This window comes from Sipha flava, unplaced genomic scaffold, assembly GCF_003268045.1.
Source record: "Sipha flava isolate LNK unplaced genomic scaffold, YSA_version1 176_pilon_pilon, whole genome shotgun sequence".
Classification (NCBI taxonomy): domain Eukaryota; kingdom Metazoa; phylum Arthropoda; class Insecta; order Hemiptera; family Aphididae; genus Sipha; species Sipha flava.
Window position 1 is genome coordinate 1,375,886 of NW_020272062.1, and position 17,713 is coordinate 1,393,598.

General features: G+C 28.3%; 1 protein-coding gene across 8 annotated transcripts in view; it reads right to left on the reverse strand.

Moving 5' to 3' along the window:
- Positions 1–17,713, reverse strand: part of LOC112680347 (protein sickie) — a 91,815-nt gene that overhangs the window by 44,051 nt on the left and 30,051 nt on the right. For 7 of the 8 annotated variants that reach the window (XM_025550415.1, XM_025550417.1, XM_025550414.1 and 4 more), the window contains 10 exons: positions 7,936–8,141; positions 7,409–7,506; positions 4,292–4,412; positions 4,089–4,210; positions 3,905–4,013; positions 3,682–3,838; positions 3,363–3,611; positions 3,144–3,303; positions 2,526–2,609; positions 2,329–2,434 (listed from right to left, as the gene is read on the reverse strand). In XM_025550415.1, coding sequence (XP_025406200.1) covers positions 2,329–2,434; positions 2,526–2,609; positions 3,144–3,303; positions 3,363–3,611; positions 3,682–3,838; positions 3,905–4,013; positions 4,089–4,210; positions 4,292–4,412; positions 7,409–7,506; positions 7,936–8,141 — 1,412 coding nt within the window. Of the gene's footprint in view, positions 1–2,328; positions 2,435–2,525; positions 2,610–3,143; positions 3,304–3,362; positions 3,612–3,681; positions 3,839–3,904; positions 4,014–4,088; positions 4,211–4,291; positions 4,413–7,408; positions 7,507–7,690; positions 7,777–7,935; positions 8,142–17,713 lie in introns of those variants that run through there. The other variant, XM_025550416.1, reaches the window with a different exon arrangement.

Sequence of the window (17,713 nt, forward strand, 5' to 3'; positions counted from 1 at the left end):
ATATTGTCTCATTTAAATAATTATGCTTTCTATATTAAATTATGATGAAAAAATTGTAAAGAGCTCCTAAATTATTGTTTGCATTAGAGCCCCACAAAACCTAGTTGCAGCATTGATAACAACTCTCAAAGAGTTTTTACAAACCCATAGTGGTCAACAGTGATGGACTGACACAAAATTTAGGCACCTGAATTTTTTTTAAATGGCTCTGTTTAGTTATTTAGAGGCCCAAATCAATATTTAATGATTTTATACTTATGATATCCAGAAAATATAAAATTGAAATGTATTTAATTCCATATGATTGTTCTGTATATTACATTAATCAAGTAATTGCAATTATGTGATTAATATAAATGTAATAACTTTGTATCAAATTAAAATAAATTAGATTAACTATTACAGACAACATAAATTATCATTATATAAATTATAATACAAAAATTGTAAGTTATAAACTATAAGTGTTACATTTTTTTTTAACGTCTGAATATCTTAGACACCATTTTCCTATCTAAAAAATGGTTTTAAAATAGAATATAAAACTAAATAAGTAAGATATATCTTGATTTATGGATGAGTTTTATATTTTTAGATATTTTTTGATAAATTAAGTGAATTATTTAATGTAATAGACAACTTAATATCAATACAGAAAGCAATTTTAGTTATTTTAAATTAAAAATAGTAGTACAACTTTAATCTCAAAATTAAATTAAATTATTTTAAAAACATAAATTATAAGCTTTACTTCTTAATATTATGATATTATAATAATAAATATGAAATGTTTTCAATACATATAATGTATACTATATTTTGTTTTGGAAGTTATGATATTATAAAGCACCTTAAAAGGACATTTGTATAATCTTTTTAAGGAATAATATATAATATAATTTGCCATATTTTGAAAATGCCAACTATACCAAAAATCTAATTTTTGTGATTTGAAACATAATTTTAAATTGTATTAGGAATTTTTTTTTTATATGTTACATTAAATACACTATTTGCTTATTTGATTTTCTTATAATCTATACTCTGAAATAAATTATTCAAAAATATTGGCAAATATAAGTTAATATTTAATATCTAATAGTAGTATTTAAAATTAGTGTATTTTTGTAATAATAGTTATAAGAATAATCTAGTTTCCTGTTTTTGACTATGGGTATTATACTATATTATATTAATATTAATATTTTACAGTTTGCTATTTCTCTATTTTAATGTTAATGATTATCATTATAGAAATATTAACAATTTATCTATAATAATTTAACTAATTCATTTTATGAAAATTATTATGATCAAATTTAGAGATAATTTTTTTAAGAATGTTTCATAGTTTCATATAATAATTTAGTAGATATATTAATGAAAGTGTTTAAAAAGCATTAAATATATATATATATATAACATAGTTTACTCGACTTCCGAGTATCAGAAACAAATATATATACAAAGTACTAAATAGTGGGCTTTTATATAACAGAGAATCACCCAAGGGAGGAGTTTCGGGTCTGGACCCCTCCCATTGGAATTTCTACATACTCAACGGTTTAATAGTAAATAGTATATTTTAATTTCCCATTATATTCAATGTACAAAGTTTATAGATTATATAATATATATATAATGTATAAACCATACTATAGTATATTAACAGTAATTTTTTGGTATTGAGTTAAACTATAGTTATAATTAGAGAACAAATAAAATTTAAATTTTGGACTCTCCCCCATAAAAAATTCCTGGTTACATTCCTGGAATTGCCTGTAGAAGAATTCAGTTTATTAAGTAACTGGTAGTTTTTAATACTATTATTTATACATTATTTATAATAATATAAAATGAATTATAAATAAAAAATTCAAATAAATTTATTAGGAATAAAAAACCTAGTTAATATGAAATATTTGTTCTAGAGCTTAATAGTACACTAAAATGCACTTATTATAATACAATTTTAGTAAGTATTAAAGTAATACAAGTTGTTAATACATTTCATCATTCCTTTGTTAATACCTTCCAAATTCGCTACATTTTTAAATAAAATATTCATTTAGTATATAATTTTACTAGTAATACTTATAAAATTCCATAAATTATAATTTAAACAATTAATTTCTAAGGATTAGAAAAGGTTAACTGAACTGTAACTAAATATATAATAGTAACATAATAAACTGTTTCTATGTATATACAATATATGTACAAATACGTACAAATTTAAACTTATACTACTTACGTATAATAACGTATAAAGTATATATACGTATAAAGTATATACTAACGTATACTCTTTGAATATTTTATACATACTTTGAATCATTGTAAACTGGACCTTCGGACATGTAACCTGGATCTGTAGCTAGAATTTGTCTTGACTGAATGTCATATTGAAGAACATCACCATCAGATACATAACCTACAAGGAAGACAGTTAATGTGAATTGTTCATTTTTTCTTTACAATAACACAATAATAGTAGCTGTCAATAAAATCAATTGTGAATTTACCAGATGATTGTTGCCCATAGTCTGAATCAGCAGAAATACGTTTTTCTTGAAAATTACCATTTATACAGTTATTTTGAGAGGCTCCTAAAAAAAAAAAACATCAAAATTATTATTCAATAAATAACATAAAATGTATACATTAATTTTTTTTTTTTTATTATAATTTGATATAAAGTGATAAGTTTAATAACATTTAAATAATCTTATTCAGAAACTTTTTGTTAAAAGATTGAATTGAATTATTATTATTTTTTAATTCAATAGTATTAAAGTCTAATAATACAGAAAAGTTAATTATTTAATTAATACGATACCACAATAATGGCTTTGGCTTTATTATAACAATACACAGTATATACTAATTTGTTTATATTTTAATAATACTAATAAATCATTATTTCTTAATAAAAAATTTATAAATGTAATTATATTTTATATTTATAAGTCATAAAATAAATTATGTGGACCTTTGTTGTCGCAATATGTTTTATTTTCATGCTAAATTTTAACATATAGTCTTTAAAATAATATATTTCACTATAAATTGATATTATACATTTATGAGCCGTCTGTTTTTATTAATACTATGAAATATACAATTAATATCAATTACAATACCTAAATCTGAGGGTATAGTACGGTGTTGGGGTACAATAATTGATCTTTTATATCCTCTCAGTAACGGTTCCATTGGTTTTACATTCAAAGCTGGATCTTCTTCTTCTGTAAATGAGCTCTGTTTTTCATGTCTTATTTCATTCAAAATTAAACTAGAAGTCTGAAAAAAAGAAATCAAATTAAATCAAATCATAGTTGAAATGTATTTCTGAAACATACATCTTCAGATTTTGTAGGTTCACTACATTTATCTAATGGTTTCAAATTATTTTTTTCTAAGGTATCATCCATTTTTTTAGATTCTGAATTTATTTGTAGCATTGGTGCAACAGTATGTGTTGGTTTTGCCATTCCTTTGACAGTGGCAACTGGTTTTGGGATTCCAGTTCCACTAAGCCTTACAGATTGGCTTTGTGATAGTTCCATTGTAGATGAATTAGATAGATCTTCTTTATCTGAACTTAATATCTGTTAAGAATCCAAACAAAAAAGATTAACATCATGTATAAATTTTACACAAGTATATTTCAATTCTTACTTCAGCACTTTTTCTTTGGGGATTTTCATATTTAGGAGGTGTAGATGATTTAATACTAATTTTTGAGAGACGTGATTCAGATGGTACAGGTGGTCTTGCAATTTTTTTTCTTAATACTGGTTTTGTAACTTCTATAGGATTTTCTTTTTTTTCTAGACTGTAAACAAATTATGAAAAATAAGAAAATTATTTATTTATAATATTTCAAGAGAGTTGCATATACCTAGGCACTGTTTTAGGTTCATTGGAAAGACTATTTGATGAATCACTACGTTCCGATCGAGCAGAACTGAATCCACTTGAGCTGGATGTTCTTTTCGTACTACTGATAACTGAAAAAACCAATTAGATATTAGATATTATTATGTTATGCACTAAACTATCTTAAAATATTGTGAATGAAAAACCTTGTTTGTTGCATTTCTCCTTTTGATTGGATGCTTTCAGCTTTTCCAACAAAGCACTGTTTTTTTGTGCAGAACTGTACGGGCTTGCGATATTGGTTTTGACGGGCACTCCATTTTTCTGACTGAAAAATTTGAATCTTAAGTCAACAAACTGTTGAGCAAAAAAAAAATTACGTTATAATTGTAAGAAAATATTTTATTACTTGGCGTTTTTAGGCGAAGCAATTGGCGTTCTAATGATAGTTTTCGGTGACGGTATAAACGTGTGCGGACTAGTCGATCTGGAACTACTGTTTGACGTGCATTTGAGTCCGGTATATGGACCTATAATTATTAGGAGAAAAAAACGAAACGTTACAAAAACGTATAGGTGTTGCGTTCGACACGCATTACGTTCGAACCGAAGGAGAGAGGGAAATCGAAAACAACAATCGTTGGTTTAATTTAAAACCCCGTGTGCGTAGGTTTATAGAGGTGAAGCATACCTACATATACCGTCCGTTCACAGTGTTGCGTACACGATGCACGTGATGACGAAACCCGACGATGGTAATGATAATAATAATAATAATAACAATATGGTGTGGTGATTTTCTTTTTCCTTTGTACCTATCCTTTTGCTATCTGGTCCCTAAAGGAAATAAAAACGAACAGGTGCAACGCGCGTTAAACGTACACAGATAAGAACTGGTGCGGCTGGTGAAACGCGTGATAAGGAAGCAGCAACAGGCACGACTGCAGGACGTCGTTGAACGCATCGTAATATGCACGGGGTGACGTCATCGGCCGGAAATGTCGGGAAGGGTGCGGTGGACGGGCCGACCGATAGCGCTCGCGCGTACGCGTAAGAAAAACTGTCATTAGATAATCATGTACATATAACAGAGGCGGCCAAACTTTTTTCGGCCACGATCTACTAAAAATATACTTCACCTTTGACAATCGACTTTCTGGGAAAATTTTTTTATTAACCAGAATAAAAGATACAAACTATACGGATAAAACTTATCGACAATTTATTCATAACCACCACGATTAATTTTCGTGCACGTGGCCTAAAAATAAATTCTAACATGATCGACTCTGAAATCGTCCGCGATCGACCGTTTGGCCGTCCCTGATGTATAACAATAGAAGGAGCGAGCGAGAGAGAAAGAAAACAAAAAAAAAAACAATATAGAAAGGGTGACTCAAAACGAACCGGTGAAATTGGACGTTCGTATGATGTGTTTTCTCGGTCCGAGTGGCGAATTCGATACATTTTTCGTGTTCTGATAATCGGTGACAGATTTATGGGACCGCGAACTATGCGATCGTATGGGGTGACAAATTGTTATTGAATAATTTCAAAAACCATTTTTAATAAGTATGTAGTATCTACAAGTAAAAAATACCCATACTATTTTGAAACAATTATTCTAATATTGTTTTATATGATCGCTGCGCATAAGGTGTATTTCATCACCACGATCGATTCTTTATATTATTATACGCAAGTACGGTGTAGGTACTCGAAGTTCATAAGGGTACCTTTTGAAAGATTGCAGCACCTGACGCAATATTTCATCACTACGGTTCTGTTCTCTGTGTGCTGAATCCATATACACAATCATTTCGAAATCGTCGACTATTTTGGAACACGCGGGGATCGGAAGAAGAAAGCTTACGACTTACTCCCCCTAAATATTACCCGAAAATGCCTTTACTGTGGTGTGAACACAGCCAATGCGGTTAATGTAAGCTATATTGGAAAATAATTTAAGTCCCTCCATGTTGTAATTCACTAACTCGCGCCCGTAAAAGTGATGGGAGACGTTTACTATTTTTCTTTCGCCAAAAATAATTTTTTATGTACACGTACTTGTAATTTATTTGGATGTAGAATTGAAAATATTTTTACTGAAAAAGAGGTTTTAATTATTTTTCCCGACGTCGGCAGTTGGACTATTCCGATATCATATACTTAAACTTATTCGAATCTTATAATGGATTTTTACATTTTTATATTATAATAATTTAATTTATAGACATTCAATACTGATTGCGCCGATGTCTATGTACGGACATACATTGCGCGAAGCAGTTTAATTAAACACGTACCATTTCAAAAGTATTAAGACGCATAAGCGGTAGAGCTCTAAAGTATTATAATTCCGAATAATTTAACATTGATAACCAAAAACGTGTACCTACATATTGTACGTTTATTGATTCATGGGCAACATATTTTCCCTTATATAGATAATCAAAAAGCTTTTTCTTTCCATCGTCTACCATATGCATATTTAATATCACTTATAAATTATATTGTAATATTGAACTGCCCAAGACCGATAAAGTGTCTTACGATTTAATTTATTAGATTCGACCGGCTTAATTTAATAAAAAATTAGTTTTAAATAACAGTCAACAGTTTATATAGGTGAAACGGAGAATAACACTCGATATTCAATTTCTTATATCCAAAGGAACTGTACTACGTGTGTATTTTATAAATGTTTCGTTGTCATTGATAACATTTTTGATATTAAAACCGTCTGATCAAGGCTGATTTGAAATTCAAAAACAAAATTAAATTTATTTAATTCCAAAAGAAAATCATTAAGTTAATAAATTGATGAATTTTATAAAACAATTTACATCTAAACGTTTTTGTATTTAATTTTGTCATTATTTTCTTAAAAGTTTCTTGAAACTAAGAATACCAAAGAAAAGTGTATATAATACCTGAAAGTGTCGAGTAACATTGATGATCACGAAAAAACTATTAAAAAAGTTTCTTTGAGTTTAATTACAAAATAATTAATTTGTAATAAGACTTTCTAGGATTATTTAAAGTTTTTTGAGTTACAATTTAGGAAAATTATTGTTCTTAATTCTTATCATAACATTTTAAATAATAAATTAAAAATAAAAATAAGTGGCTTACCTAAGTTTAAAACTTATATAATATTTTAATATTTAATGTAAGAAAATATTAAGACTTATATAAGTATATTGAATTAAAATATTACATTGAACACAGATTAATATATTTTATGCAAAAGTATTCATATCTTTATATGGATTGCGATTTTCAGTTTTTAATTGATAAACACTGACTAATGAATAACTGGATAAATAATTTATTTAATTAAAAAAAATTTAAAAAAGTTATTTTATATTAATTTCCAAAACATTTGAGTACCGTATTGTGCTTATAAATTATAAAAACCAGCACGGTTACTGTGTACCGTAACTTGTTCGTATAGTACAATGGTAAAATTATAAAAGTTCCCACATCCTAATCAAATGCTTGTAGCAGGTAGGTAGTTACTCACTGTTGGCAGCAGGTGTATTTTGCAATTGATGAAATCTCTGAGCGAACGGGGTGGGTATGCTTGTGATACTGCCCGAGTGTAAGGTGGGTCCAGGAAGTCTATAACAATAGAAATTAACAATAACTTCATCAAAACGAATGCGTATAAAGAAAAAAAACGTTTAATGTATTTAAATATACATATATATATATATATAAATATCATATAAATAAAAAGAAAAAAAAAACCCGACTATTGTTAACTGTAATATAATATTATATACAAATTTATTTTAAGCGGAACCTTATTCTAACTTCAGGAGACGTCGGGACACTCCTGGACTGATGACGACGCGCACTGTTTGAATTCCCCATTGGAACTGAACACCGTCATCTTTGTTAGGGTAAAAAGGGACGAAGGGTCCACGCCCTTACTACATCCACAATGACGTAATTTATTTTCATTTTTCCCCCCACTCATCTAAATGCGTTATACTCTATTATTTGTCTCGAACACGATTTATCACTCACGTTTCCTCTAAACATTACCTTGATTGCTTCATATCTGTAGGTATTTTCGATTTGGGGCCTTCGGTTTTCTGCTGTTGTTTCTGCTTTTGTTTGTACTTAGAGAGGGCGAAGAACAGGCCCAATATAGCTTTCAGATTACCTTCCTTGATGTCATGAGCCGTAATGCCATCTAACGCGATGCCCAGTGTCTCCAGCAAGTCCAAGCAACTCTTGATATTTCCCAACTGAAACATGTACAAATAATCATGTCATTTATTTGAATTTTTAACTTTAAATAGACAATTATTTAAATCTATACACCGCAATATTATTCCATTGCGCACATATTATTACTGTATTAGAATTAATGATTATCTGATTAGTTGATAATAAATTCGACTAAATTGCAGTATTGCACATAACATTACATTACGGCATCATTAATTATTATAATCAATAATAATCACTATAAATATGAAGCAAAGAATTATACAATAAGCAATGACATATAGCCATTTCTTTAAGAAAAATACGCGTCATGATTTACTTTTTAACCGTTTTCAAAATGTTCGATCTCAATAAATAATAATATAGTTCGTTTTTACGACCAACGTTCAATCGGAAGGTGATGGTTAAACACACCGTTGATAACATGGGTGGCTTATATAAAGACTATATGGACCTAAAAGTGTTTTCGCAGATCTGTGATATAACTGTGTATAGATGATAAAAATAATGACATTTGACATCTGACCTTACTAGAAATCGACATCAAATCTAATATTACTGATGATGTGGTATACGCGTATTTTCCGTCCACTTTCAAATTGCTGTATGGGTTCTAACTACCTGTTAAATGCTATAATAATTATCAAATGACGTATAGAAGAAATGTAAAGTAACATATCTATTAAAAATAAATAAGATAATAATAATTTAAGTTATACGCAACTCGTGTGTAATATATAGTAAGTGAATAACTTAAAAGAAAAGGCAAGTGCCTAGAGCTAAGACTTATGAGACAGGAGCATAAACATATATTTACTGAAGGTACTATTATTCTGTAACGATAATTAATCTTTATGTAGACTAATTATTTCGATTTATTTTTTCGATTATTGCGATTCTTCCTAATGTTATATATTTACTCTAATTAAAATGATAAATTAATCTTATTAAACATATGCGTCACCACCACCGCATCGAAATGGAAAATAAACGAACAATTGGAGATTACACTTCCTCGCTCCCGCCGGTTTCTGATTCATGAAGAAAATAATGGACTTTAGAAACGTAATTTTACAGCTGAAATAATATTAGTACAGTAATATTTGTCGAAAAGAATCATTTTTCTCGTTCTTTTTATTGTTTGTTTGACAAACATATTTTCCAAAAGTGTAGAATGTTCGCTTATTTTTATTAATAATTACGTATTATTTTTGGAGAGTGAAATAGTAATCAATGTATTATTTTTCATAGTTTTTATATTTATGAATCGCATGGGGTTTAGTTTTTCAAATTCAAAATATTATCCAAAATCAATTTATTTGTTTTCCGTGTTCAAAAGTTCTGAAATCCCGCAAGAGCAGTTAAAATAAAAATAATTAGTTATTAAACTTCATCGAAAACAAAATAATTATGTTTCATCATAAAAACGGGATTTTATTTTAGTTTGACAACTTTAGACCACCGTAATCTTTGATTTATATATAAACATTTATTATTTAACAACATACGCACGTATATGTATATGATATGACATATTTACTATGTTAATATATCTAATCGTGCATAAATAAAATATGAGTAAATTGATAAGTATTTTATGTATATTTGTGTTGTACTTGTTGATTTTCCCACAATTAGTCGCGTGTGAATGTTGTTCCGAGAAACAACTTAATTTTTGTAATTATAGGCACTAATTTTTTTACCATTGTAATTAGTCATGTTGTGAACGGTTTAAATCGATGAATATTATTTTTTAAATCGTGTTATGTTTTTACACTATAACTTTGAAAATTTTAAGTATATATTATATATTATATTTTAAGTATATAATATATACTTAAAATTTTCAAAGTTAAAGTGTAAAAAAACAATACGATTTAAAAAATAATATGCATATTATGCTAATATAGTATCTACGAATATATACGAATACACTTCAATTCAAATATTATGATACATATATAAGTCGGTAATTGGTAATACAATTGCTACAAATGTTATTTTTTTTTATGTTATGTTATGCGTATTGCTATTCGTTAAAATAGCAATATAATTTCCAATGACACTGTTCTAATCCAATATGCGCGTACATGTGCTTTTCTATTTCGAGTAGTATCATCAAATCCTAAAAGCTTTGCCAATTAATCAGTACTTAAACCCAAATGATAATTTATTCGAATATATCATCATTGCAACGATGGAAGTGCAGAACTATTCGATCGTAAAGTCACGTATTCTATGTCTTATTATATTTATTCTTTCTCTATACTACGTATTACGTAACAGTATACGTATATGTAAAAAGTTAATGTATACGTCATCGTATACCATTCATTACACAACTTTATATTATGTACTCCTCTGAAGCCAAAAAAATTTTGGTTTAATTTACTTCAAACGAAGAGGGTATATAAAATCATGCTGTGCGACGTCATTAAAAAAAATATATATGTAAAAATACTCGGTGAACAATAAAAAAGTTATTTTGTAAAAATGTAGTAAGTACTTATAATACACGTATTAGTTAAAAAAATTTTTTAGTTAAATTTTAGTTTTAAAATAATTATGGTAAGTTATAAAACGAACATATAGAACGATATATACATATATATATATATACAACGAAAATATATAAACATATATTTATGATTAATAACTATTAAATTCTTAAGTTTAATACTAAAATGAATAAAAATATTAAAAAAATTATGAACAAAAAATATAGTGTAACAAAATACAATAAGCTATTATGCTTAAATTGTTCAAGATACTGAATTGATCATTTCAGAACGAAAATATTTTTCGAGTACTTTTAGTAACGCATAGTAACATATTTTATAAATATTTCATGTTTATTTTTTCAATGACTATATTGGAATAAGAAAAATTAAAATACTTGTTTTAATAATTGAAGTACTCTGTGGCTCGCGATGATGCACAATTAATTGACGAATTTTAAACATAAAATATACATCTAAAATAATTTATTTTGTTTCTAAACTCGCATAACTTTTCATCAATAATATTCTCCGTAGTTTATTGATGAGTAAAATTGGCACTTTCGAAATAATATAATATATTATAATATATTATTTATTCAATACACGGATTGCATATGTTGGTCTTGGTTCACTTGGAAAGCAAATAATAATTAAACTGTGTGTAGAATAATGAGTTAAATTCCACAAAGACTTTTGTTATTGGTATGTACGATGTTATAGATACATATTACATATTCATGATCGTCAAAATGTTCAACTATGTAATAAGCAAGGATTTAATATTAAATTTAGACTTGCAAATCTTTACTTATCATTTTATTCGACATTTTTATTTTAAGTACATTTTCATCGTCAATTGCATACAGGTACTTGAAGGTAAATACAAACATACAATAAGATATTACAATGTAACGTTGTATAGTATACTATAAACGTATTTATTTATATGTTAAAATGTACGATACGTATTCATATGTATAATATATTTATATTATAATACATACGTATATACCCAATGCATTGTTTTTACAATGTTCAGTGTGAGTTGCATTTTTGTTATGAATGTATGCATTATAAAATTAAAATCGAAGAGTAACTATTTTAATATCTGTACACACGAGTTAAGACAATAAATTACTTGTCCATTGTGTACTTATTAAATGGCTAATGGAAGTTTTATAGTATAATCTTGGTGTTTTAAATTTGCGAGTGTATTCCGTAAGCTTCGCTAGAAACAATTTAGAATAAAGGTCAACATATCCTTGTACGATACGTTTACATTTCATAATATTTCGTAGTTCCACTAATGTTGAACCATTAACAAAAGATACTTAATGCATGTGTAATTATAAACATACCGCTATATACCACAGACGACCAAGGTAGAAAGTGATATTTAAGACGTTAAAAAATACTTTACCTAGCACCTTTAAATATAGTTCGTTTATTGTTATTATGGCGATTTCGTTAAACAAAATTCAAAATTGTATATTAAGTGTTGATAATGTATGCATTATGTATATTATATTCTATCACAGTAATTTATTGAATCAATAAGTTTGAACTTAATTTTTACGTGATTCATATTATTTCGATGATTACTTGAAAAAAGTTTTCAACATTTTTCATTATTTCTTTTACTATTAATAAGAATATAACTACAATTTTACATCAATACTTTTTTGTTAATTACAAATTAAAACTATATTTTTTAAGCAAATCGGGGACGTATTTCTTTCCATCGAATGACCCGTTTTACAATAAAACAATTAGTCAATTGTTTTATCGTGCGAATAAGTTAGTTGACAGATATCACGTTACAAAAATTTTCTATGGGACTCAAGCGTGGACGCCCATACGATCTTACTTTGTAATTATTTATCAATATTTTTTTTTTTCTCTTTTCTGAGTTATAAATACTAAAACTTAGCCGATATCTTATTACTATTACTCTAATTATTATATATTGTCCAAATGCTAAGAAAAAAAAATGTATATAATCAACAATAAGTTAGGATGACTTACGTCAGTAAAACTTTATTTAATAAAAATAAAAAAAAATACAAACATTTTCAGGAGAAATTAAAGAGTTTAACAAAAATTTTATATTTTCAGCGTGGAGGTATGCGAAATCAATGTTTGGTGGAGTCGATATAGCCCCCAACATTTAACCGAAATGCATAAACTGATTATAAACATCAAATTTGTAAATAGTGTATGAAGTGCTTACAAATTATGTATTGTAATTATTATATTATGTTTGTATTAGATACAAGATAATGAAATTGAATATAAAACAGTTTGTTATCCCGTATTGATATTTGTTTTAAATTTAAATGGTCTAGTTAAATCTCTTCAGCTATCCCTATAATTTTACACACAGAAACTATAGTGAAATTATCACATGCACTGTGTAGATTGGATTCTGTAGCTCACTTTTAATTAAAAAAATAAATAATAATAATAAAATGTATAAATAAGCCAACAGAAGCCCTTGCAATGCAAGTACAAAATGAAATAAGATTTCTTCGCATATATATGGACGTATTAATGCATGCACTTTTAACTATGGAATGACCAATGAACAAAAGGGGAACAAGACAATGACGTTTCTTTCTGTATATCAATTTTTTTCATCTTGTTCGCGATCGACCAACTTAACCTATTATGATTCATATAATAACCAAAAACTAATTTGGTGGAACAGAAACCGCAAAAAATAACAATGACCTTGATAAATGATAATAATGTATCATTATATATTATTTACCTCGCGTTCCTATTGTCAGGATGTTTTTGATTTTTATATTTTCACAAAAATACAATTATGAAATAAATAACATTTATTATAAAATAGTGATCACTGATATTGAAAAGTATAAACATTCACACAAAAGTTCTATTAATGATTTAAAAATGTTATTTAAACGATTTATTTTAATGATTTTAACGATTTAAATGATGAATCAAAACATTTGCATACTAAGACCATTATTAAATACAACTCGAGTAGAGTTATTAAAAAAAAAATATGAAATTAACTTTAATATTGTAAAACAAAATGAACAAATCCGTTCCTAATGAGTGCGATAAACAATAGACGTTATGTAGAATAGTACATTTTTATAATCGAGATTGCGGTTACATTTAATATACTTTCACGCCCGTACACGTACATATTTTTATATAATATGTTCAAAAGTAATAAATATAGTTCTTAAATCTATTTTTTAATCTAATTAATTAGGTAAACATTATTTAATTCCTATAGATTTAAAATTTAATGAACGTATTGTTTATAAACTATTGGCATGAATAATACAACAATAAACAGCGGTCAGCGGTAGGTTAATGTTATATTATGTTTATGTAATTAAATGATAATCGGAATTTAATAGGTTTCTTCCTATAGGACATAAGAATATTTAAAAAATAAATCGGTAATTCAGTGGTTTTTTTTAAAGAGAAGTTTACTTTTTAAATTTTATATTTAACTCAAAAATTAGACAAACTTTGATCTTTAATCGTGAAATGAGAAGAAATATTAAACAATGCCCTACAAAGTTAGGGAAAATAAATAATAAGAAAACATTAATAATATTACCGATCGGATAACTCTAAAATGGAAATGCGTTACTTAAATCGGTTAATGCTAAACAGACATCGTGTCACGTTTTAACTAAAGTAACTTTATTAACGGTTTTTTTTTATATATATTTTATAAATAGATAACCATTCCTCAACGCGTATGCAAATTTATGTTTCAAACAACTTATGTCACTCTTTTATATTAAAACTGATATGAAAATACATTAATAAAAAATAAAAATAAATACATAAAAACACATCCGTTTTGCATAACCTGATTCGTTTCAAGTATAGGTATCTGTTGTGAATTTATCTTCTCCCCTTATTACGAAAGGTCTTTGGCTCGGCGGCGCGTGCAGAACTTAAAGTGAGGGGGGCGCAAAGGAGACTCAGCCCCCTATTTCTCACAGCGCTTATAAAGCATCTCTTTTAACATTTATCCGAATATTTTACTGAAACACTCGTTTATTAAAAATAATCATACACAACAAAACAGTTGAAAAATTGGCTATGCAATTTAGTCGCTGTCATTAATATAAAATATAAAATAAAATATATACATACGTTTTTTTTAATTTGTTTTATTCGATTAAAATGTATTTACAATCTGTTATCTAATACAATAAGTAAGTAATTTACAAGTTGATACATTTCTTCAGCACATGAATAGTTTGTGGAGGAAATTGTTCACTAACGACACCTCATAATGTACATTTCCATTTATAATTAATTACCTAGTAATTGTACAGGGCTATATGGAACGCTAAGAATATTATACGAATCCGAGTCCCCTCCGGCCCTTTTTTGCCGCACTTCAAACCCTGGACGTGCGCAAACAAACCGTCGCTAGTCCGGTCGTACACGACGCGCGCACACGCGTGACTGTTCCTCCGGACGCGGTTACGAGCGAGTTACTCGTGTCCGGCAAAAGATTTTCGAAAACGTCTAACGCGCACAGCGCCCGACGGGCAAAGTCCGGAACCTCGCGTTTAGCGCCACGCGTACGGTAACAACGAGTTGACCGAGTCTAGCGCGAAAACTTCCGACTGGAGTTAAAACGAAAATAATAACGTTCGATCCGTATAAATTAACGGTTACCGTACCGCGAGTGTACACGGCGGCGGCGCAGGACGGAAAAGACCCCGGGGCTGAGGTTTTCGACGTGGAAAAACGCGGACGAGCAAGTAATAACGATTCCGTGCTGCGGTGCAATTAAAAAACGATTTTTTTCCCTTCTTCGTATGCTTCTCGGATGCGCACCGAACGAAAATCGCACGTCCGACAGTTGCGTACCGACGCCGTTAGGTCCGTTGTCCAATCGAAACGCGTACACCGGCGCACACGGTGTCATTGTTCAAAAATCGGTTCGTTTTAAACGTTTTACGTTTTTTTTTTTTTTTTTTTTTATTATTTATTAGTCCGTTACTCCGTCCGAACAAAATAATCGCGGACCTTAATCACGCCCCGTGTGTACGATATTCTGTGCGGTTCGTACCTACATTGATCGAAGTGCGCGATCTCGCAGATGTACGGTTAATTCCGGGGCAAACGTAATAATATTGCGCGTGCACGACGAAGTTATATATAAAAAAAAAAAAATAGGAGCCTAGAAAAAAACGGGGTGAGAAATAAATAAAATGAAACTTTTTTGTTAATTACAAATTAAAACTATATTTTTTTAGCAAATTGGGGACGTATTTCTTTCCATCGAATGACCCGTTTTGCAATAAAACAATTAGTCAATTGTTTTATCGCGCGAATAAGTTAGTTGACAGATATCACGTTACGAACATTTTCAGGAGAAATTAAAGAGTTCAACTCAAATTTTATACTTTCCGCGTGGAGGTATGCGAAATCAATGTTTGGTGGAGTCGATATAACCCGCAACATTTAATTGAAATGCATAAACTGATTATAAACATATAAATAAAATATAAAAAAAAAACTACAAAGCAGACTTGAAATTATAGAATTATGTAAACATATATACATATATACCTATGTTATATCATTAAAGGCACATATGTCCCGGAGGTAACGACCTCTTGCGCACGACTGTCAGGAAACATTTTAAGGTTATAGGTCACTGTACCGCCGCAAAACAATTGCCTACGAATACGGTTTTAAAACAGTATTTCACTTATTTGTAAAATCGTTCGCACGTGTCGTTCGCGCACTATCAATTTCAAGTTATGACTGATGATAAAATTCCCTACATTAAACGGAATACCTGTGCAGCATGTACCGCGAATAATACTATTATGTTTTTTCACCCTTGAGTTTACAACGTACAGCATTGTTACGTGTTGTGCTTCGGTACATTGACGTTTTAATTTTTAAGCCAAACAAACAATGTTCAATGATGCAATTTTTAAGTCAGATGTAATGTACCGTACGCGAAACGATTTGCATCGCTTAAATCGAAATGTCTTTTTGTTCGGTTTAAAAATGAAAATCGGATAGTTTACGAGTGTTATTATGATATACCTTAGTAGTTGGTGATAATTATATTTTAAGTAAAAAAAAAAAAATCAACATCGGCGATAATAATCACTTGTGTGAACCATCACATAAGTATATAGTATGGTATAGTATAAATATGTACAGTGACATAAAAAAAAAAAAGCGATAAGTTATTATTGTTTCATCCATACTGCTGCATTCATATTTCATACCTACCTATATGTACGTTAAATGTAAAGAATCGCACATTTTTCTCTTCGGGTGAATATTTTTATTTTAACAACGATTACGTATTATTTAAAACACCAGAGTACTTATAATATTGTATTTTATGCGTAAAAAGAGAAGAACACTAAAAAAATAAGCTTGACACGCAAAAAACCACTGCATTTAATATTTTTAGAAATAATCACCAAATTATAGCCTGTTATTAGTTACGTGGTAGGTATATATTATAAATAATAAACTTCAAAACATTTTTTTATTAATAAACTTTTGAAGAAACTAAAAACTAAACATTGAAATAGTCAAGATATTTGTGTTCAAAATACATTTTCTGACAAATTCATCGTGTAATATTAAATTTGCTGTGTTTATTATTTATACTTTTTATTCTTTAATTATTTTTATTATTGTTCGTCCGACTAAATTGTCAGTAACTCGCATTCCATTGAACAATTCGTGATTAAAAAAAAAAAGAACATTAATATAAAATGTTTTATGTGACTCGTATTAAGTACTCTAAAGAAATATATACATATATTTTTTACTTATAGTAGTTCAAATGTTAATTTCATTTTTTTTCGGACATTTATTTTTATTAAATTCCAAAAAGGTTTCGATGTGAAATACCGTGCAAATTTGTTGCTGACTTGTGGTACAAGTGTGTTCTGTACCGAATTTCAATAGGAACAAGAACATAATATGTAATGTGCATTATTTAAGAAATTGTTGAACAAAATACACATACAATATACATTTTTAAAAAAAAAAAAAAAATTAAATTGATGATGCAGTGATTAATGATGAGAGCAAAA